This window comes from Crocuta crocuta, unplaced genomic scaffold (assembly GCF_008692635.1).
Source record: "Crocuta crocuta isolate KB4526 unplaced genomic scaffold, BGI_CrCroc_1.0 scaffold266, whole genome shotgun sequence".
NCBI lineage: Eukaryota > Metazoa > Chordata > Mammalia > Carnivora > Hyaenidae > Crocuta > Crocuta crocuta.
The window spans coordinates 2,812,115-2,836,897 of record NW_027531005.1 but is presented as its reverse complement, the minus strand read 5'-3'; the positions used below and the strand labels follow the sequence as shown (position 1 = coordinate 2,836,897).

Genomic DNA, 24,783 nt, shown 5'->3' with positions numbered 1-24,783 from the left:
CACTTGTCTGCAAGAGCCTGTCAAACCAGTGTCCTCATTGTTAGAAACTGAAATATGACTGGGGCATTTTCTCTCCTTTCTGCACAGTGTATATTCTACTCGATACTATTGTCAGTTTCTCTTTCTCTCTAACCATCCATCATCATCCTGCATTTTCTCTGGTGCCTATCACCCGGCCTCTGACAGCTGAGATTAGACTGTAAGCATAATGAATGAAGGGGAAGGTGATGCTCTGGCCCTTTGGTGCTCCTCTCAGGATTGAACACAGTCTTTAAGAACATTTGTGACAGCAGCTCCCAGATTACTTGATTACAGGAAGAAGGACTGTGAGGAGAGGCGAGTTTTGTTCCTCACCTGGAATATGGCAATGCTAGACTCAGTCTCGGAGAATTAGAGACTCAGCCCATACGGTGTTTGGCCACGGCGTTTACTTTTGGTTCCAACCTGCATAGTTTGGGACGATGGTTTGGAAAGTATATCGTCATTAGGTTGGTGCTATTTATTGGTAATTCAGTAAGCTGGATTTGAACTTGTAGCAAGGAGGAAATCACATCAAATGGAGAGCAGATGGTGTTTGCGACAGGACTAGAAGCATGTATCAGATTCCTGTATGTGGAATTTTGGTTGGGGTTTGAGGTATTTCTGCCCAAGCCTTACTTTTTATTTAATTTCACCCCACTCTGGAAAGCAGCAATCATCTTTCTGGAGCTAACAGGGAATAAATGCAACTATTACTTAGTTTCCAGCCGGATGCTAGACATCATCCTTTATTTTCACAGCCTAATCTCCCTTTCACTGACATTTCCAGTGGCCCTTGGGCCTTATTTTTGGTATTAAATCTTTTGCTATCTATGTTTCTCATATGATTGTCATCCACAAATGTTGATTAAGCACACCTATTACCCATAAGGCTCTGGGGATACAGGGAGAATTGCTTGTGTTTGTTAGCTTTTTGACAGTTTACAAAGGACCCGCACATATACTTTCTCATCTAATTCCAAAACATCTATTAAATTAGGTCTTCATTTCTTCCTTCATTCGGCAAATGTATGCTTTTATAACCACTTTCCAGGAAGTTCCATTCCAGGTAGGAAAATGTTACATAAGGATTAGAAAAGAAATGGCACTAGAAGTGACCCCAGTTAAGGTTATATAGGTTATTATATATGATGTCACTGTAAGGGAAATTGTGGACACTGGGAGAGGGCCAGCCAGCAGTTTAAACCGTTATTTTTTTAATTTTTAAAGTTTATTTATTTTTGTGAGAGACAAAGACTATATGAGTGGGGGAGGGGCAGATACAGAGGGAGAGAGAGAATCCTAAGCAGGCTCCTCACTGTCAGCACAGAGCCCGATGTGGGGCTTGAACTTATGAAACTGGGAGATCATGACGTGAGCTGAAACTGAGAGTCAGAAGCTTAACCAACTGAGCCCCCCAGGTGGCTCCACCCATTCGACAAGTTTAAAGCTGGATGTGGTGCCTAAAGGAACCTAAAGGAGGGGGCAGGGCCTTCCAAATGGAAGCCCCCTGTGGCCCAGGGCATGGGGGTGTGCACGTATTGAGTGCATTTGGTGTGCATGGACACGCGAGTTTGACTGGAGCTAGTTAATCAAGTCTATATATAATTATTGAGTATCTAAAATCATAAAACCTGAGACTTTTTAGAAATTATTGGAAATCATGTAGTCTAACTCACATTTGTCCTTAAAAATGTTCATAGTCAGTAAATGAAGGCATTCTACTCACGTGTAGATTTATTTCATGTAGAAGTTATTCATGCTGCTCCTGGAGTGCAGAATATAACCTGTTTATTTTCTACACATATACACACATTTCTTTACTGATTCAATACTGGCTTCATTTTATGATCTTAGAGAAGTACCGATAAAGAAGATATATTTATTCTGTGTGTTCGTAACCATACCATGTGTCCTTTAAAGGAGTGTTTTGTTAAAGGAGCCGGGTTGGTGGTCGTCTTGATCCTCTCCTTATGCAAAACCACTAACTTAGCAGAACATGAATACCTCTGGTGCAAATATAGTAATACAACATGGATTTTTTTTTTCAAATGAGAAAAATAGCTTATGATTTTCAGTCAAAAGCTGTATGTACCATTATATTTTCTGTTTCTCTTAAGAAAAACCATGCTCTGATTAGTTGGTGGAAGCAACTGATCCAGATGGGATTTGTCTAGACTCTGATGCCTCTGGGAAGTGTTGATGATCCAGGGTATGGATTTCTGAGGCTTCACATGTTTTTATCAGTCAATCGCCAAGACACCTCAGAGACCATTAAGATAGATAATAAATCACATGAGATTTAGCTGTGTTTGGTATCATGCAAAGAACTATAATTAGAAAGGAAATGTTTAATTTAGAAAAATGAAATGAAATATTTTGAGTGCAGATTGTTAGGATTTTGAGGAAACCCATGAAATAGCATCTATCTTTACTGTTAGAATTCTGAAACTATTTAAGAAACAATATAAGTAGGGTAGATGGAAGCTGAAATACCAACTTTTATTGGTATAAGCTAGATTGAAAGATGTAGGCTTCTTTGAGAGCCAAATGAGTTTGCTAACTGAAAATCAAAATTAGACAAATTTACTCACCCACTTACAGAAGGGCCTGGGCCGCTCCATCCCTTTCTGACAAGGCAGGACCTTTATTGTGAAACTTTACAAGACAAGAGCAGCTACAGGCATTCTGGTTTCTTTCTTTCTTTTTTTTTAAGTATTTTTTTAATGTTTTTATTTATTTCTAGGAGAGAGAGAGAGAGAGAGAGACAGTGTGAGCAGGGGAGGGTCAGAGAGAGAGGAAGTCACAGACTGAAACAGGCTCCAGGCTCTGAGCTGGCAGTCAGCACAGAGCCCGACGCGGGGCTCGAACCCACGAACTGCGAGATCATGACCTAAGCCAAAGTCGGACGCTTAACTGACTAAGCCACCCAGGCGCCCCCAGGCATTCTGGTTTCTAAAGTGGAACAAGGATTTACTGAGCCATGCAAGCTCACTTTTCCTTCTCCGTTTTACCAAGAGAGTTACCTCACTTCCCCTGGAGTGGGTAAAAGCCAGAGGGAGTCCTGGGATTACATGAATTTTCATTCTAGTGGAAGGTAATGTGAGTAGTAGGGGAGGGAGGAGGCGCGTTTCTCCCAGTATCCTAAGATGCACAGTTTTGCACATTGTAACTCTCTGAAGTCAGGATGTTGCACTAAGTCTATGGCATCTGATTAATGGCTGTGGACCAGAAGACAGAATGAGTTGTTTTTACCTCAGTGTCTGTGAGCTGAGTGGATATTCCTCATACCATGACCCTCCAGTGATTGATTCAATTAATGAACCTCTTAGGGACCTTTTGAGAAAAGAGTATGAGTCTTGGTATTGGAACACCTTCCCTTTAAACCTTCTGAGAGCATCAAGTGCATACCAACATTAACCCTTGCAGAATCGGTATCAGCAGCTGGAATAAAATACCGGATGCACTCCTGTAAGAAACCCACTCACTAGCACCATTTAGAAAACAAGGATGTTGACAACTCTGAGTCATTAAGAACAGCTGGATTGATAATTTTAAGAACACCTTAATTCATTTTTCTTCTAATTCCATATTAAATGTGTATGAGAGATTTATGGTAAACATCTATTCATCTTAAAGGCTTAAAGCCTTAAAAAACCCTAAATAAATATTTATAAATTATATAACCTACTTGTATATATTTAAACTGTAAGAAGCTTTTCAATGAGAAAAATAAGGACATATGATATAGTTTCATGAGCAGGATTTTTTTTTAAATTTTTATTTGTTAACATTTATTCATTTTTGAGAGACAGAGACAGAGTGCAGGTGGAGAAGGGGCAGAGAGAGAGAGAGAGGGAGACACAGACACAGAATCCGAAATAGGCTCCAGGCTCTGAGCTGTTCAGCATAGAACCCGACGCGGGGCTCGAATCCACGAACCCTGAGATCATGACCTGAGCTGAAGTCAGATGCATAACTAACTGAGCCACCCAGGCGCCCCCATTAGCAGGATTTTTTAAACTTTAGTGTTACTTAGTAATGTGTCTTACAATGAGTGGGGTCTAAGCTTTGGTGAAATTTGGTCAGTGGTCGTATGGGTCTCTGCTCAACCCTTACTGCCCTGGACAACGTTGAATGGTACTTCCTCTTTGGGAAAGTTTTATGTGCTGTACTGTCTAAGATGGACACCAGTGAGAGCAGATCTGAACTTTAAACTTGAACTGGGTTATGCCTTACACTCTTTTTTTAAATGCACAATTTATGTTTATTATAGTTCTACATTCTCCCTCTAGAGTGAAAATGTCCTCTGCAGTTTACATAGTGAAGAAGACTGGATCCAGTCATTCAAAATAATTTTGTAGACCTGAAGGCAACTGTTTTCAAAGATAGTCCTTCTTATGATAGTATAACATTCATCTAGATAGCCTGGGTTTATTTTTTGTAAATGTTCTAATAAGCTTAGTCTCTCTTCTTTTTCCTGAAAGGGGGTCCCGATGACAACTTAATTGAAGGTGGAGGAACCAAATTTGTCTGCAAACCTGGAGCCAGAAATATTACTGTCATATTTCATCCATTATTAAGGTAAGTCAAATCCTATGTACTTACTGAAAAATCAATATTTTCATTATTTATGCCAATGCACTGAATGCCAGTAGGTCAGTTAGCGTTGAAACAAGTCCTCAAGAAAAAAAAAAGTGTTGCATTTTCTAGGGCTTTACTATCAGACTTTGCCAATAAAACAAATAATGTCAACTCCTATTTATTCTCAGTAATAATACTGCATAAATACTTTTTAAAAATTTTATTTCCTGTTCCTGCCCCTCTCCCTCTCTCTGTCATTGTTCTTTCCTTTCCTTCTGTATTTATTTCAGGGAGTGGCAACTTATGGTCCACAGGAGAAATCTAATCAGCCTCCTGTTATTCTTTTTTTTTTCAATAAAATTTTATTGACACAGTCCTGCTCATCTATTCATGTATTGTCCATAGCTGCTTTGTGCTACAGTGTTGCAGAGTTGAATATTTGCAAGAGAAACCATATGGCCTATAAAGCCTACAGTATTTACGCTTTGGCCCTTTACAGGAAAACATGGCAGACCCATGATCTATCTCACTAATTTACATTAATGATTCAGATATCCCTTGAGGATTAGCAAATCTTTGAACAAATAGGACTTACCAAAACTGAAAGGTATTATAGCAGTTGTGTATATGATTTTATATATTAAAGGACAACTTGATGATAACAGGAAGAAAATCTGTTGCTCAGTTTATTGTGGTTATAAGAAAATAAAAATCTGTGATCCTTTCATTTTAAAAACTTCAAAGCCCTAAATACCTTTAAAAAGAAGCTTTTTTGGGAGAAAGGAAAAGGAGGTTGTTATTCAGTGGATCTAAAATTTTGGTTTTGCAAGATGAAAATTTTCTAGAGAGCTATTAGGTAACACTGTGCATATAGTTAACACTACTATACTGTATACCTAAAAAAGATTAAGATGGTGAATTAAATGTTAAGCATTGTAGACTATAATAAAAAAGGGTACACCTAAGTGGCTCAGTAGGTTAAATGTTTTGTTGATTTCAGCTCAGGTCATGATCTCACAGTTTGTAGGATTGAGCCCCATGTAGGGCTCTGCACTGACAGCACAGAGCCTGCTTGGGATTCTCTCTCTCCTTCTCTCTCTGACCCTCCCAACCCCTCATACAGGTTCTCTCTCTTTCTCTCTGTCTCTCAAAATAAATAATTTTTTTTTAAAAGGGTACTCTTTGGACACAGATATCCAATGTAATATTAATTGTATGTTTTCTCTCTAATGAGTCAGTATTTGTTTTTGCTTTGTCCCTATAATGGACTAGAAACTCTTAGGTTCCTTAGAGGTTAGGTGCCTCAGATCATCACATTACCTTTCTTATGTAACTTCTATAATATTTGAGGCATTTGAAATAACAGGTAAGCGGATGCTACTGAATTGTCCAGCTATAATATTGAATGTACTTTTCTAAAACTTAAGCAGTTTATTACTGGAATTATCCTACCTTTTCATTAACCAAAACTTACTAAATAGCAATCATTGGAACTCATTCAATTCAGATCTCTTATTCAAGCAATGAGTTTTAAAAAATATGCTGGAATACTTTACTCAATTAGTTTTAAGTGCAGAAACACAAATATGTGAATTAAACAACAGTAAAAACATCCTTTCATGCTATAACAAAGAAGAGATTTTTTTTTTTTTTTTAAGTAGGCTTCGGTGTGGAGCCCCATTTGGGGTTTGAACTCACAATCCTGAGATAAAAGCAGAGATGAGATCAAGAGCCCTACCCTTAACTAACTGAGCCACCTAGGCACCCCAAAGAAAAGATTTTTAAAGAAGCATGATTGATCTTTTGAAAAGTCTGTTTCAGCAAACATTCTCAGCAAGTAAATCATGTAATTTAAGAATCGTGGAATTAAGAGAATTAAGACTATTCCTCTATAAATTTAGTTGATTTTCTATATATAAACATACAAATTACAACATACAGAATTTCTGGGTTAACAGTGCTCATATTTATTTCACCTGACTTTGGTAATTAGTTTAATACTCACTTTCTTCTTCAATTGAATTGATTTCTACTTAGTTAGAGCTGCTAATTGTTAGGAAAATGGGAAAATACCTTAATCATTATAGGCATCTTCTAACCTAGATTTAGGGCCATAATTTACTGTTAAGTTATGCCATTGTATGAATAAATGAAATCCTTATGCTTACATTTGTTACAAACCAGAGAAGATCTTTGGAAGTGGTTTAGCTGTGTTGTCAATAACCACTTTTCAAGAGATGTTTTTTCCCTGTAAGGTTGTTTGTTTGTTTCCTTTGTTAAGGTGAAGTTAGGAGAATGGGAAAAAACTTGTCCTTATTTCACACTTAATAAAATGCATTTTTGCAAAAATACTCATAGTGTTTAATGAGTATTATAGTTCTTGACAGTTATTTTTTAGCATTTATCCTGCTTTACAAGAGAGCGTTTTAAGGCTTGATAGTGCTCCTTCCAGCTTTACTCACTTGACTGGTCACTACTTTCATTCAGAATTTTATTTTTTATTACAATTGGAGAAACTTTTGTTGCATGCCATAGTTTACATGCATTCTCTGTGTAACTCTTAATGGACGTCACAGGAATCTCATGTGGTCTTCAAGGTGAGTGAACTCCGTTCTAAGCAGGTGATCATTATAGACTTTGAATTAGCCTTTGGCTCAAATTGAAACCTTGCTTCTCAAACCCATTGCTAAAACCTCATAATAGGCTTACAGAACTTCAAATAATTAAGATCTTACAGGGTTTTTTGGTATTTTTTTGTTTGTTTAGTTTTTACACTTATGGATTTGCTGGTTATTGGATTTATTATTTCTTCTTAAGTTTGGAAGTTTTTGTTTTGGTGATGAGAAGAGTGCGTGCATTATCATACCAGTGCATTTCATTTTTACTCTTAGCGTTTAAATTTTCTCATCAGTTCTCCTGTCATCATTTGAATGTGTATTGAACACTTACCATACATGTTTTCCCTTCTGTAAGTTAGGTGAAGATTCTTCTTTAGAAATAGTCAGTCTTGGGGCACCTGGGTGGCTCAGTCTGTTGGGCGTCCGACTTTGGCTCAGGTCATGATCTCACAGTTTGTGGGTTTGAGCCCTCCTTCGGGCTCTGTGCTGACAGCTAGCTCAGAGCCTGGAACCTGTTTCGGATTCTGTGTTTCCCTCTCTCTGTGACCCTCCCCTGCTCACACTGCCTTTCTCTCTCTCAGAAATAAATAAAGCATTAAAAAGAGAGAGAGAGAGATAGTCACTCTTACTTCTATGGGATTATTTCAATAAAATTTACTTCTATGGGATTATTTCAATAAAATACGTATACATATATTTTCCATCCTCTAGAATGTGCCTTGTTGTATTTCCATGCTAGCTCAAAGTGAATGTGATTTTGTACATTCTTATTTATAAGACAATATAACCTAGTGAGAGAAGAAGCCTAGAAGAATGGAAAGATAGAAAAACACAGGATTTGAAATGTAAAGTGAAAGCCTCAACAAATTAGTTTCAGATCCAGGTTCCTTCTGTTTGGTCTTACTCACTGATTATTTATTGGACTCTGATTCTATGCCAGGTCCTGGGGACACAAAAAAATAATATCAAATCCTTGCCTAAAAGATACTCACTCAGTAGCTGCCTTGGCAGCAAAAACTGAGATGCCCTAAAATGCCAATTATTGGCGAGGACAGAGATGACCTCTTACACCCGGTGTACAAATGGGCACAGCCTTTCCAGAAGCCAGTCGGACAGTAGTTAGCAGTCACATCCCCTTCCGCCCTGTACTTTGCTGCCTCATATCCTTGCGTGCTTCTGCTCCCTTGCAATGACTCATTATTTTACCATCCTGATTTCCCAAACTCTTCTCTTAATGGATCATAATAATCTTTACTTATAACTACCATCCTGTTCACAAAGTAAGTTCAGAAGGAGCTTATCACAAATTGACCTTTATCTCCCATATAAGCACTGCCATCGTTTTCTTACACTGTCTCTCTCTGAGAATGGAAATAGTGTTTGTTGGAAGCGAGAAATCATTTCAGGTGTGTAGGGCCTTCATTTTCCTTTGCTACTTTCCCGTGTCTAGCAATACTCGTCTTCTGTCTTCCTGAACTGTTGTGTGTGGCTTGTCTACCCATCGTTTATTTAAAATGTTCTTTTCATCATTTTCATTTAGTTGCCAGTGCACTGTCTGCAGCATAGACGTTTTCTGCATTGAGAACTCTGAACCACTCTGTTCCAGAACACCGCACAGCCCATTCCCGTCAGGCCGTTTTATTTATTCCTAGCAGTCACTTCTACTATCATCCCATAACATCATTGTACAAGGTCCCAGATCTGTCAGCTTTGCGAGTATATTTTTGTACCTTTCTCCTAAGTACTGCCATTTCTTCACTAGGAAACCTCATAGGGCATCAGAGGCACATATACTGACTTCCAGTTGGTTCACTATGTGTTAACCTTGCTGGCCCCTTGACTTGGGTATTTAATGTTGTTCCTTACTATTTTCCCTTTCTGGTTAAGAAATCAGAAAATGCCTCAGAGAATGAAGTTTAGAAAGATGAGGTATATAGTATTATCTTGCTTGCTTTACTCTTAGCCTGGGAAGACACTGTGTACAACTAACTAAACCCTTAAACCCTTAATGTACACTTTTGATGGCAAGAATTCATCTAATCGATTTTGCTACCTCTGGGTCTAACTGAACAAAACATACTGAAAAGAAGAGGTTCTAATACTTAGGTAGATTCTGACATACTTTCACTGAACTAGAGACCCTGAAANTTTTTTTTTTTTTTTTTATTTTAAGCTTTCTCGGGAAATAGGAGGAATGGATGGACTCACTCTAGTAATTGGATTTTCTTTTCTAGGCTTTGAATTGAGGAAACCCAAAGAAAATACATTAATGTTGAAATCTGAATGACATATTTCCTTTTGTCTAGATCTGACATGCGTTTGGATTTTTTTTTTTTTACAAAAGTTATTTTTGAATAGTTACATCATGGTAATTATGGGTGGTGATCTAAATGTAAAAAACTTTATCAACAAAGTGCATTTTATTGAGGTCTCAATCGCAGTTTGATAGAGCAAGACTTTTTAGCTATAATTAATGTATAATGTAAGCATTTCTAGAAATTTGAAATAACCTTGTGGCTGCTATTTGTGAGATTTTCAGGGAGGGAGGGAGAATTTATTTCTCCCTTTGTTTTTTCATTTATGACTATTCTTTATTCTCTAAAAGTCCCCAAGCAGAGGACATATTGTTCCTTCGATTGTTAGTATACTTCCTTCATATAGCAAAAAATGAATGACAACAAAAATTATTCCTTTCAAAATCTAAATGCTTGCAGCATCTAACTAAATTATTTAGAAAACACCCCCCCAGGGGCGCCTGGGTGGCTTAGTCGGTTAAGCGTCCGACTTTCGCTTAGGTCATGATCTCGCGGTTCGTGGGTTCGAGCCCCGCGTCGGGCTCTGTGCTGACTGCCAGCTCAGAGCCTGGAGCCTGTTTCAGATTCTGTGTCTCCCTCTCTCTCTGACCCTCCCCTGCTCACACTGTCTCTCTCTCTCTCTCTCCTAGAAATAAATAAAACATTTAAAAAAAGAAAGAAAACACCCCCCCCAGAGGCACCTGGTTGGCTCAGTTGGTTAAGTATCTGACTTCAGCTCAGGTCATGATCTCGTAGTTTGTAAGTTCAAGCCCTTTGTCAGGCTTTGTATTGACAGCTCAGAGCCTGGAGCCTGCTTCAGATTCAGTTCCTCCCTGGCTTGCTCTCTCTGTTCCTGTCTCTCTCAAAAGTAAATAAACATTAAAAAAAAGAAAGGAAGGAAGGAAGGGAGGGAGGGAGGGAGGGAGAGAAAGAGAACACCCTTGAGCTTAATTAAGCTCTCATTTATTTATTTATTGCATTTATTTGTGATTGCATACATCCTGGGCCAGTAAGGCAAATTGGTGGGAAGTGTTGCTGATGCAAAGAAAGTTACTAGGATGCATGGGTGGCTTAGTCTGTTAAGCGTCTGACTTTGGTCAGGTCATGATCTCGTGGTTCATGAGTTACACAAAGTGGAGCCTGCTTGAAATTCTCTTTCTCCCTCTCTCTGCCCCTCCCCCACTCTTCACTCGCTCTTTCTCTCAAATAAGTAAACTTAAAAAAATGAAATTCTGAATTTGAGCCCATTGCATTCAACCTTCTCACTGCTGGAGGCTTTTGCTTTCAAAGGTGGAATTATCAAAGAGAAGTAGTGGAATTTAAGGTAGCCCATCACTGCTTGAGAAAGAAAAGTTCTCGGTCTTTAGAGCTCAGACGAGGCAGGAATAAGGACACCCAAATCCAAGGAAGCTTTCTCACTGTACCCTGATAGGGCCTCTTCCTCTTCTTCTGAGGACTGCAGCCCTGTTGGTTGAAGGTCCCAATCTTATGGCCTCACTTAACCTTAATTATCTGTTGTGCAGAATGTACACTAAATCTTGCAATTAGAACAAACTCAGGAAATTATTAAATGATGTATTAAATCATTCTTTCAGCACTGGAGCCATTGTTTAGATGGAAAGGAGTTTTGTGTATTGCATGATGGAGAGGCTGGATCATGGACTGTGGGCTGGGGGTGGGTAGGAGTGACCACATTTTAATTTTTTTATGTTGGCCAAATCCCTGTGTGTCTTGGTTTTCCATATCTATAAAATAAAGACGTTGATTGGTCTGGATTTTGCTTTCTACCTTTCAAAAGTTGGTGATTGGTGCCTGGGAAATGCTTTTATAATATTTAAGGACTCCAAAGGCCTGACATTTTAAAATTTAAAAGTCCAAATGACAGTGTGTTTCTTTTGCTTATTTGCTTCCACTAGCTTTTAAAAGACATTTGGCTCTTTGGGGTAATGACCACTTTGCATATATGAGGTATGTTTCTTATGAGACAATTGAAGAACAGATGTTTGCAGTCGGGGTGACTTGGCAGAGGTAAGAGACTGGAGACGGAGTGGGTGATGATGGCATTTAAGTTGCAGAAATGTCACCGATGCCTTCTCTGTTGAACACGGCTCAAATATTGAATATCCGGGCCGTGGGCATTTTTCACTATTTATTATCAGCCACACTTCATTACAATCAGACAGCAATTAAAGGCTCTCTGGGTAGAACAAAAGATGAAATATTCATTGGTCAGTAAGGAATAGGTTGGCATTTAGATTAGTTAGGGAGATGACACTTCTTGGCCACTCGAGCATAGGTGATGGTCAGAAGCTCTGTGATTGGCTCCGTGCCAATCTGAGGGCACGAAGCCGTAGGAACAAGTAATCGTAATCATAATATCTACTCATATTTGTCTCTGATTACAGAGAAGAGTAACTTCAAAAAGTTAATCTTGTCAGATGTAGCAACTGCCAGTTAGCAGCAGTGTAGGGAATCGGGTGAGGGGCCGTTAGGGCTGTGAAATTGCTTCCAGAGGCCCGTGATTGTTAATGCAGGGCTTGAAGTCGGCAGGTCAGGAAGCCATTGAAACCAAACCTCGGACAGTGAAAGGCACTGAAATTGATTAAGCCATTATTATAGTAGGTCAGGTTTCTAAGCATAATATTCCAAAGTAAATGGCAACTGTGATTAACACTTGCATTTTATATTTTTTGTTTTATTAATTATAGTACTTACCGCGTTGACAATGCTGGTAGATCAAAGGCATATAAAATTCACTGTGATAATTAAGCATAATAAAAATCCATTCCCTCATCCATTTAATAAAATTTATTGGGCGCTTACTTGGTGCCAACTCCTCTCCATCTAGCAACTAACAAGTCTCTACCCTTGTGGAATTTAGTCTAGTGGAAAAGTCAGTCAATAAAACAGTAAAGGAACACACATGGGAAACAGTATCAGGTAGTGTTAGTTTTAGGAAGAACAATAGACCAAAGTTAGGAATTTGAATTGTGACCACTGGAGGTGAGGGCACGGTTTCAGTTAGGGTGGAGTAGCAAGGCCTTTCTGAGAAGATGACATTCGGTTGGACTGTGGAAAATGAAGAGATGGAGGAAGCTATGTGAATATCTGGGACAGAACGACCTGGGCAAAGGAGATGGTGCGTGAAAAGGAAAGAGATGAGATGGTCAAGGAACAGTGAACAGATGACGTCAAGAGGAGTGTGTGTTGCTGGCACACCTGTTGGGGAAGATGAGTACACAAGACAGTCCATGTAGAAACTTCTCTCTTTTGTCTAAACAACAAGAAAGGTATTATGTTAGATCTTTAAGAAGCTTTCGGGCCTAGATCTGCAACTTCCGGAAGTTCTGAAGGTTTAGAGAAAGCCCGACATAGTGACTATCCGCAAATACTGTTTTCTAAGACCTCATCTTCCTGGATTTGGGCCCTTGGAAAGGCTTGTTTTCAGGAGTGAAGTCATCGGCACGACTCTCTTTGGTATGGTGAAAATCTCCGTCCCTGCTGACAGATGTGTCTCCTGAAATGGAAAATAAATCTTTAATATGTAGCCCAGTCTGATGATATTATCCAACGATATTGTGCCAATGTGAGTATGCCCTCAGCTTATCAACATGTTATTTAGGATTTATTTCCGGGTGACATTCCAGATACCTGAGAGTTTTTAAAGAACAGTTGTGGCCGAACTAAAGGTTGTTTCTTCCTAAAGAAGTCGTACGGTTTGGTGGGCTGTGTTGCAGAAGGCCTGTGGGGTTTTTGTAACAAACTTTGCCAACAAATCTAATCTTTTTTAAAATAGAAAATAATAATAGAAAATAATAGAAAATAATTTAATAGAAAATAATTAATATTGAGATAATACTTAGAAAATAATTAAATTTAGTAGAAAATCATAAACTACTTATGAATTTTATATATATATTAGTTTAAACCTAGCCTAGCACAAAAGATCTTTTCAACTTTTTGGCACTAACTCTTGCTGATTAGTGAATGAATTTGATAAGACCATTTTAGGTCGTCACAACTCCAAATCTGCGTTCCTATAACAGCCTCAATTTCTGCTATTTGTGATCTTTTTCTCTTACCTCCTTTTCTAAAATTACTTCCACCGTTTAGAAAAGAAGGTGGTTCAGATGTACCTTTTACACAAACGGGGGTAACAATAAATATTTGTTGAAAGAATTAATATGTCACTTGTAAGGGTGCTTAACAAATGTCTGTTGATTTGAAGTGAATGTTTTTTTCTTCAGGTAACAATAAAAATATAAAGGAAAACTATATTTTTCTTATGATACTGAAATAGATCAATCTTTCTTTCATACCTAGAAGTGGTAGAATAGTAGGGTTTTATTATGGTGTGTGCGTGTATGTGTGCGCGCGCGTGTGCGTGTGTTTACCTCTGTTGCAACAAGAAAGTGTCTGCTATAGGAGGAAATACAGAAGTATAAAGGTGAACTTAGAAGTTTCCTTTCATTATTTTTACAGCATTGACCCTAACATACTACTCTTGTAACTTAGCTTCACAGTTTGTTTTTTGTACTGATTTATCAGAAACTTAGATACTTTGTCCTTTCACCTTTTTTTCCTTCTTACTACTACATCAAAAGCTTATAGTTGTACGAAGTACTTTTGCCTCATCATTCTTTTATGAATCATACAAGGTCCTTCCAAGATTATAAAACCATTTCTAATAGAAGAAGCCGTGCTTTAAAAGCTTTTTTATTTAGCCTCTTCTGTTTCTGCTAGTTTTTTTCTTCCCACTTTTATTTAGAAAGAATGCCAGAGACCCTAGATCATTTTTTGATTATATATGTAGTGTGTGTGTGAGGTGTGTGTGTGTGTGTGTGTGTGTATGGTTTGTGTGGTTTGTTTTGATAGAGGGATTTGAGCTTGATCATTTGGAGTAAACATGAATGTCACAAGCTGAAATAATTTTTCAGTCTTTCGTTTCCCAATATTTTTATCTTTGAGAAATGCACAAAAGAAGGTGCCCATGTCAATTTGATGTGTGTATTGGTATTTGGCGGAATATCATTCTGAGTGTTTGGAGGTATGTGATATTTTTATACAGATACGTGTTTGTTCTTAATGAGCTGAAGCTTATATAGACATTTTGAAAGATGCTAGTGATTAGACAGTCTAGCAAATAACATTGTAGATCATACATTATTCATGCATGGGAGGAAATGTGGCTACCCTATTGCATTTTTATGAAACACACCTTTTTTCCCCCCTTGTCCTCAGAATCATGAAAAATATTGCTATGTCTTTAGACTGTCTGACCTGTGAAAGGCTGTGAAGCACTGTTGCGTGGTATATTGAGATTTCAAACCCCACATCTGAGTAACTGCTTTTGAATTTATGTGATAAATGTTAAATGCTTTTAATCCTGAAATTAACTTTCAGAGATTAAACTGTAGGTTTCTTTTACTTTTTTATTTCCCAACCATATTGTGTGATACATGGCTGAACACTGATTGCGACTAACTGGGAGTTTTATGTTCCTGACTGCGACGGAGAGCGGATCAAGGCCAAATAGCAATGCGCGTTTGGGTGACGACTTTAGGAGAAGTCAGGCAGCCCCGTCTAGTTAGGAGGAGAATATAGGCTCTTCCTCATGAGAAGGGAGTGGAAATGTTCATGAAAAACAGAAGAAAACCAGAACACTTGAAACCTATTTTCAAACATATAAATGTGTGTCACTTAAATGAGAGAAAGTAGCTTGGGTTTTTGTTGTTTCACAAATCTGGATTAGAACCAGCTAGTTGGTTAGATGCTAAAGGGATTCTACTCCACACAATGAGAATTTTCTAACAAATTTGGCAAAAGTGGGAAGGCTTTCCTTGGAAGGCAAGATCCTTCCTGGAGATGTGGCTAACTATGTGCCCAACTGTCAGGTCTACATTCTGTAGATCTGTGGTTGAACCTACTGTGATTTCTCATACACCAGGCGGCTTCTGAGCTCCGCCTCGATCTATTTCTTCAAGTCTTGCTTATCTGGGTTACTTTTTTGTATTTCAGTTTAATGCTGATGATTGTCACTGACCAGGCCAAGGAGTTATTGTAGACATCTGCATCATTTCAGCCCTGACTTTGTTCTTTCTGACACAGGATAGGAAGGAGATCCACGTGACGGCTGTATGCGGAGCAGTGATTAGAGACTCTCCGTCCTTCCTCCTCTTTGCTTTTTATTTCTCTCCTCCTTTTTGTATTTTGCTGACTTTTTTTTTTTCCTGTGCAAGTAATTTTTGTGTGAGTATAAGTTGACTCTTAGTGATGTTTAAGGCAAAAAGAAAGCTGGCTTTCATCTGTGATCAGCTAACGTGGGGCTAAAACCCAATAAATAATAAATAAATAAATAAATAAATAAAGGGGCACCTGGGTGGCTCAGTTGGTTGGGTGTACAACTTTGGCTCAGGTCGTGGTCTCATGGTTCGTGAGTTCAGGCCCCTCATCGGGCTCTGCTGACAGCTTAGAGCCTGGAGCCTGCTTCAGATTCTGTGTCTCCTTCTGTCTGCCCCTCCCCTGCTCATACTCTGTCTCTGTCTCTCAAATAAACATTAAAAAAATTCCTTTAATAACAAATAATAAAATAACATTATAAGTAATGAACCTAAAATTGTGCCTGTGCTTGATTTTTGACCTGGATATGCTGATATTTTTGGTATAGTGTTTTCTACAAATTAAATGTTATAATTATCAATTAATATTATTGGAAGCTTATATAGAAAAGACAGCAGAGATTTTTTTTCTTTCTGTCTAAAATGTTTACATAATTTGCATGCTGCTTTTCATGTATTCTGAACATGTATTTGTCCTGGACTGCAACAGCTAAAACATGCCCACTCAACATTCAGTGAAACATGTTTATATCCAACCACAGGCCCATTTACATCTGATTTTGAAACCTAAATTGATAATGTAATTTGGTATCAAAGTAATGTGGAAGTGCCTACAGGAAAATTATGGTCTCCTATATAACTTATATTCCTTCGTGTGTTGGTTCTACATTGTTTCTCTGTGTGATTTGGAAAATTATTTTGCTATTCCCTTTGTTTGCCCCTTAGAAGACTCTCCTTCTCTCTCTCTCACATGTGCATGCATGGGCGTGTATATACACACACACACACTTGTTCATTTTGTTCTCATTTTGTTACTTTGTTTCCAGGGCTTCTGCTTAACACCAAGGACTCTTTCTGGTCATTTTTAACTTTTTACTTTTAGTAATTGTAATTTAAACATTTAATCACTAATATTGCCTCCTGTGTTTTTGTTGTTGTTGTTTAATCTGTAGTACTGCAATTGAAATATTTTCCATTTCACAGGCAAGAAACTCTTTTTATCTTCTTTTTGTAGTTAAAAATAAACAAGAAGAAACTTCAAACCGAGCAACAATATTTTCTTGAAACTTTGTTCTTTCACAAGTGAGCAGAGACATGTTTTTGATTTCAAGCAAAAGAAGCAAGAACCGCCAGATAAAAAGAATAGAGGTGGAAGTGTCATAAGAGAAGATTTAGTTTTTAATGACCTTAATTTCATTTTGGGGGAAGAGTGGTGGTTTTGAACTTGAAAATGCTAGATCTGTCTTTTTGTTTTACAGTTGGAACAGATCCTGGAGTTCTTGATGTCCTCAAGTAGTTTTGGGCACTTGTGGAAGAATAGTTAATTATTGGTGGTTACTATTTTTAAATTCAATGACTACTCTCTAAAGCCGATTCCTGTAAGTTACCACATCATGTGTAGGTGAGAACATATTTATTTGATACATAGCAAGGAGAAAAAAGTGTAACACCAGGAAGTTTCTAGGATATCACTCTTTAGCGAAAGAATATGGAAGTATCTTCATTTGATTCTGTGAATTCAGAATCTATAAATATTTTAAAGGCTAATGTATATTTAATTTTTATTGAAGTATGATATACATACATTAACATGTACAAATCTTTACACAGGCATTTGTGTATGTATTCATATATTTGTATGAAGTTTTATATTTGTTTACACAAGCATATCCATGAGCCAGATTAAAATAGAACACTGATATAGCCCATTTTCAGTGCCCCAGAAGACCTTCTCTTATTGACTGTCAATAACCTTCCATAAGAGGTGACCATCACTGTCATTATATGTAGATTGGTTTTGCCTGTGCTTGAACTTCATACAAATGAAATCACACTATGTCCTCTTTAGTCACCCACACTATGGTTGTAACAGCAGTAACTGGTTCTTTTATGTCATTATTTTTGACTAAATGAGAACTTGTTAGGATCTTATGGTCCTAAATATTGCTTATAACTGAAATTTCTTCAAAACAACTTTTCAAGAAATCTTTTTCATTTCCTATCTTGTGGGGCCAAGGGATCCCTCAGGCAAGTAAGATATCATGGGGGGCTCTTCTGTGGTCCAGCCAGTCAGTGAGCTAGGGTGCCCAGAGTCTGAGTATCTAGATGATGAATATAGACTGTCCTACACCCTTGGAAGTAAAAGCCAGGGAAGCTAAAATTAATTGACTCTGTATTTCTGAGACTTTGAGATTTACAAATCAATGAAAAAATAATTGGCAACTCAAATAGGTTGCCAATTTTGTTAAAGAGAGTGAATTAGAACATCAAGAAAAGTAAAAATGATATTACCTTGAAATTAAGAATGATTCTTTTCAAAGAAAGGTAATTGGCAACTTAAATCAACATTCTTAGGCAGATGACAGTAATGTAGGCTAGTATTTGGAAACAGCAATTTCAGCCAGGAGGGAGGGGAGAAGTGTGACATGAAGGATTAACTAAGATATGGGAATATCACAGGAAACAGTTAGCAGGCATGGGCTAGACTGGAGGCACTAACACGATTGTAGTGAGTAGGTATTGGCTGTAAATCACGTGGTTCTGGACTAAAATAGGAAGGGAGTAAAAATGTTTTGAGTAAATGAGCAAATGAATTATAGGAGGGTGGGCCAGTTTTAAAACCACAAGATAAACTCGATGGGCATTAAATATTCTTTCAGTAGGTCTTTGGAATCTTGCATTTTAATTTTTGCAAATTAAAGCATTTGTATTTTTAACTATACTATCTTGAACCTATTGTTAATTATATTTACTGCTTTCACTTCAGCTGCTTGGTTAGAGAACATAATGTATTCTATGTAGTCACGTGTGTTAGAGCCACTTTGCTGGGTTTTCCTATGTCTGCAGCCTCTCCAGTCGGCAGCAACGCCGTGCCAGCCCTGCCCACTGTGCTCAGGGTTGTACTGGCAAAGTCATTGCCGTCTTGTTTGCATATTTCATTGATTTTTGCTTTCTTTGCAAAAATCTATGTGAGATATGGTAGAAAAAAATTAAGTATTAGAGTGGAAATAAGAAAAGCAAAGTTNTTTCCTATGTCTGCAGCCTCTCCAGTCGGCAGCAACGCCGTGCCAGCCCTGCCCACTGTGCTCAGGGTTGTACTGGCAAAGTCATTGCCGTCTTGTTTGCATATTTCATTGATTTTTGCTTTCTTTGCAAAAATCTATGTGAGATAGGTAGAAAAAATTAAGTATTAGAGTGGAAATAAGAAAAGCAAAGTGGTCTAAGAAGAGACCACTGTATCCATTCTTTAAAATGAAATTACAAATGTTGAGCAGGTTGGATAAAGGTGCATCAATGCTCAGAAATGCAACTGAGTCTATAGTTTTTTTTTCTTATTTTGAAGCTTCCAGGAACATTGCAATGTGAATTTTACTGAAGAGGAATCAACATCCTTCTCTGAAAGTTGGAAGTCCCTCTGCTTTATACACCTAAATCATTACATTTCCTTTTTTTTTTTTTTTTTTGGTAATGTGTTTTTCATTGACCTTGACTTTTCAAGATGCAACTCCTGCATTCAGTAGGAGTTGAGTGTACCATAAAAAACTGAACTTGGTTGGGGGCGCATGGGTGGCTCAGTCATTTAAGTGTCCGACTCTTGGTTTCAGCTCAAGTCATGATCTCATGCTTTGTGGGTTTGAGTACCATGTCGAGCTCCACACTGATGGTGTAGAGACTGCTTAGGCTGCTTAGGTATCTCTCTCTCTCTCTCTCTCTCTCTCTCAATAGATAAATTAACTTAAAAACAATCCTGAATTTGGGGGAGAAATACTTCATTTTAGTCACGTTTTTCTGTTAATTATTTTTCACCCATTCATTTTTTTCAGTAAATATTTGAGTGCTTGCTACGTGCCAGACATTGTCCTTGCCTTCAAAGAGCTTAGGTACTGTGGTATTTGAGACAAAAAGAAAGAATATCCATGACCAAGAAAGCCCGTTTTTCCACAAGTGCTACATTTCCTCAGTTTTCCTTTCGCATCCTCAGAAACTCACTTGTTGGACAGGCACCTCTCACTGTGTGCCCTTTGCTTTTTCAGAGCCTATTCCTCCTCTAGACTTAATCCCATTCCCCTCCATCCCCTCCAGGATCTTCTCTTTGTCAGTCTCTCCTGGGTCTTCCGTCTTCTCTGATCTGCTGGCTCCTTCCCTGGGACGTACAAATGTGCTTAGTCACTGCCCTTTATAAAATCTCTTGCCTTAAACTTGCACAGCTGCCCCCACCCCCCACCTACCACTTAAATTCCTCTTCTTCCTACTAAGCTGCCAGAGTACATTCTGTGATCTTCCCCCTCCTTCCAGTCACTCTACATTCTACTGACCAGTCCCCATCGAATTGTCAAATGTCAGGGGTATTTTTCCATATTGTGTTAGCTGGTTTTGTTTGCCTACATTCTAGGCAGCTGATCATGCCTTTATGTCTGGACTTTTCCCTCCCTTCTCTGTTACCACTGTCTGTGGCCATTCCTTCCACCTGAGCCCATTCATTCTCAGGCTTGTTAAGGTTCTGTTCTCTCTCCGACTCCCTCAATGCAAGTGCCCTACGGAGTTTATCTAATAGGACTGGTTTCTGCTTACACCCCCATTATCTCCCCCATTCAGTAACTTTAGCTATTACTTTGACAACGTTAGCTCCAATCTGGAACTGTCTCGAAAGCTCCAGGAAGCAATTTCAGTTCTAAAACTGAATGGATAGTCTTCTTGCCTAAATCTTTTGTCCTAGCCTTTCCTCCCCTGCACATACCTCCATCCTGGAGTGCTAATCTACATCTGCTGCTTTGCTTCCTGTGTTCCCTCTCCTGAGAGATGATGCCACCAGCTCCCTGGGGAATCCAGACCTCAAGAACCCAGGAATCCACCTAGAAAACTTTTATTCCCCTTGCCCCTACACATGCAAAATCACTCTTTTCACCAGTTCTGCTTCATAATTATGTCTCAGATTCATTCTCTCCGTCCCTGTTGCTTCTGCTTTCCTTTTCCAGCTTCCTAATTGTTTCCCATTACTCAAAACCTCAACTTCTCTGACCCATCTTCCGCACCTCTGCCAGAATGATCATGCTACTTCCCTCTTTGTCATTTCCGAATGCGTGCCAATGTAGGAGTCAGCATTCCTTTTTTGTGAATGTAGGACCTTCTCTGACCTTAGCCACGTTGCTCTTATGCTCATCTTTTATACCTGAGTCTTTTCCTAGGCTATAATTCTGTTACCCATATTTATCTGTTTCTACCCTAAATCTGCCTACCCGTACCAACCTTTTTCTTATCTGGTCTTCAGTTTATCCTTCAAGGTTCAGGTCATGAATCACCTCTTACAGCTTTCACCTGTGCTTACTCTCGCTGGTTCTTGCAAAATGTGCATTGACCCCTGTCTTCTTTTTAAAATTTTAAAATTATTGTGCTCTTGGCATATTTTCATTATAGCACTTAACACATCATATTGAAATGACTCAAGGAAGAACACAGTTTTATATTGAAATTAATGTACCCATACTTAGTGAAAATCTTCGACTAGGAAAATATAATGTCCCTATCAGGAGAAAACAGTAACATCTGCAATGAATAGTGATGTTTTGGAAGAAGGTAGAAGATTAGAGAAAAAAATGGATTATATTCAAACCTAAAATATTTGCTTGGAAGCTGGAGATGAATCTGAGGAGAGAGTATTTGTGAAGGGCAGGAGTGAGATCCCTGGATAAAAGGTGTGAGCCAGGTGTGCCAATGGCTTTTGTAGTGGAGATGAGAGTTTGTAGGTTAAGTCCTTGAACAATTGTACAATTAAGTGAAGCTTAATATAATATTGAATCTAATAATGCAGAATCAAGGACTTTCAGAAAATCCTCAAGATCAAATGCAAGTGTTCTGGCAAAAAAACAAAGCAAAGGGATAACAGGGGTGTGTGGGTTGGGGTATAGAGTAAAGGAAAGGATTAAAGACTGAAATGGACAGGTCACAGGGAATGTTTAGCTAAGATCTATATTCCTATATTGGGCAATCCGTCTAGAGGATATTGGCTGCATAAATTGTGTTCTATGCATATAGTGTTGTCCCCACTGCATATAGTATAGTAGATGTGTTTTTTATTAACATAGGATATGTTAAATATATTGAGTAAAGAGCCGGTTACAAAACAGAAGTATAGCAGGACAACATTTTGATGAAAATATATGGATATATAGCTTTATTTATGAGTACATATATACCTAGAAGTGAATGTAGGATTATCTTATTATACTTTTCTGTATTTTCTGAATTTATTGAAATGAAGCCATATTTATAATTATTAAGGTCTAAAGGGAGAGGCCAGCATACAAGGGCATGATCTACTAGAACATAAATAATAACTTTATTACTATGATTATGCATTTACTTGAGTTATATAAATTATATAAAGCATTCAATAGCTAACATTAAAACAGCAGCTTCCAAGTGCATTGTCTTATTCTGTCAGCATAACAACCCTGAGAAACAATTTGAAGGCTCCAACATTCAGTTCCTTCTTCAAGACAGGGACATAACTGTGACTTCTAACTCTAAATCCTGTGCTTTCTGCACCGTGTTGCATTGCAGCCCAGGCACGAAGAGAGCCTGTCCAAGGTACTTCATGGGAGGGACTGCTAGGTGATTGGGGGGTCCAGGTCACCTCCATTTTGTGGCACCTCTCACAGGGAGGCCCTCAGATTCTTTCCAGTTAGTAACTGGGTGAGAAAAACAGGATTGTAAAACTATCTTTTAATCTAATTCCCTTCATTTTCCTACATATTTGCTGCAGTCTCATTTGCCCTCCTAAACTATCTGAAGCTGCACAAATCTTAATGCTCTGTCCCCCCGCGCTTCCTTTGCCCGCGTTTTCGCACTACCTGATGGCCCTTTCCTCTTCCTTTACCTGGTGAGTTTGTACTCGTATCTCAGCAACATCTCTTCTGGAGGCGGTCTGACACCTCTCTTACCCCTCCCCTCTCCTCTGGGCCCGTGCTGCCCTAGCGCATAATTATTCTCTGTTTACTCCCATGTTTCTTCCCCATAAAGAANGGCATACCAGGATCTTTGCTGATATCTAGCACACACTAGGTTCTCAGTAAACGTTCAGTGGCTAAATTCATAATGTAAACTTTTCACGGAGAGCAAAGTCTTCCAGTTCTTACCGTGGGAGCTACGGTAACAAGGGTAGACGACTGGTTGTTCTGTGACCATACACAGTCTTGGTTCAGGTTCTGTGCTTCCGTGTGCCTGAGGTTCATTGCCACCTAAACAGATTTGCACCTCGTCTTCCTTCTTGGGGTTGTTTTCGGTGTCCTGATCAATACATTGCAAATATAAATTTCCAAATGTGTCTCGTGGTACAGTTATATAAGGAGAACTGATGGTTTAAAAAATATATTTTTTAATGTTTATTTTTGAGAGAGAGAGACAGACAGAGTATGAGCAAGAGAGGGGCAGAGAGGGAGACATAGAATCTGAAGCAGGTTCCAGGCTGAGCTGTCAGCACAGGGCCTGATGTGGGGCCCGAACCCACAAACTGTGAGATCATGACCTGAGCCAAAGTCAGATGCTTAGCCAACTGAGCCACCCAGGCGCCCCAAGGAGAACTGATACGTACCTAGGTCATTGTATAGATGAGGGTGGAGCAGAGAGAGAGAAAGTCGCTTCTTTTGCTCCCTTTAATTCTTGAGTTAGCAGATGGGCTGCCTGTGTCTGATTATAAATGATAGTCTGTAAACCTCCGTAAGGTAGACCGTTAATTTCCCATGACAGCACATGAAACTCCTTCCCTCCTCCCCTCCTCAAGCCCCAGCGCACACACCAGGGAAAGCTCCTGTGTGAGACATTTCTTTAATGTTGCCTGTCAGAAAAGGTGCTAGAACGAGTCACTCAGGTTTGAAGTTTGCAAACACACTTCCACCTTACTAAACATCACAAAGGCTGTCAAATATTTCATTTCCCCATATTTTCTCTTCTCTCTAGAAGAAAAACCATTACAGATGTAAATGTTAGAGGAATTTTGTCATTGGCTTTGGCTTCTGCAGAAAGTTTTATTCATCGTTTGGGTTGGGGAAAGGAAGGAAGCCTCTGCTGACATTTTGAAATCTTTCTAGCAATTTACGTGAGCTGCACCGCTAGGGAGTCGATCCTTTTTTCTTCCAAGTATTAGTTACATCTCATGCTCTTTCTTTCTACTTTCTCTGAAGGAAAAAAGGAGTAAGCTTTCCCTAATGACCTTGATATTTCTGAAACATTTGTTGATTTTTCCTTTTGGTTTCTTCTCAGTCTTTGAGACTCTCTACCAAACCCACTCTTGGGACGCATCCATGTGCGTAGTTTTCCCGGAACTGGATGAAATATATTTATGTGCACTACACATATTTCAGATGTTATTTTATTTGGTGGATGATGAATAACTACTGAGAAAGAAACCAGTTGCTCTTCAAAATATAATTAGCAACCCGAGCCTAGGGGAACTTTGCCTTTGGTTGTGACAAAGCCTGTGGCATGCCCTCTGCAAAGACAAGAAGGGAAAGATGGATGCATTTCTAATGCAATCAGAAAGCCCCTCTATAATTTAAATATATTAGCATATCTCAGGAAACCTGGTATTTGAATGTCCCCAAGATAACTCAGAGTCTCTCCCAAATAAACATGATTGAATTACTTGAGGGAAGGCATTAAGAGAGCAGGCGTGGTCCTTAATGGATCAAGGCTGTCTATACTCATTACCATAGCAAACTCCGGCTAACTGTCACCAGCGCCACAAAGACTCAGGTTACTGAGGCAGTCCTATTGATTCGGCTTGCATCCCTCACATCCAGTTAGCTACCAAAAGTTTGATGCCATGTCAAAAATGAACTTCTACAACATTAGTATTGTTTCCTACTTGTGTGCAGCAATAGTAATGAGCATACATCTTGAATCCTTATGTTTTAGATTATATACAAGAGCATA

General features: G+C 38.7%; 1 protein-coding gene across 3 annotated transcripts in view; it reads left to right on the top strand.

Moving 5' to 3' along the window:
* EXOC4 (exocyst complex component 4) overlaps nt 1-24,783 on the top strand; it is a 752,773-nt gene that overhangs the window by 329,959 nt on the left and 398,031 nt on the right. For all 3 annotated transcript variants that reach the window (XM_077770716.1, XM_077770717.1, XM_077770718.1), the window contains exon 10: nt 4,506-4,602. In XM_077770716.1, coding sequence (XP_077626842.1) covers nt 4,506-4,602 — 97 coding nt within the window. The remainder of the gene's footprint in view (nt 1-4,505; nt 4,603-24,783) is intronic.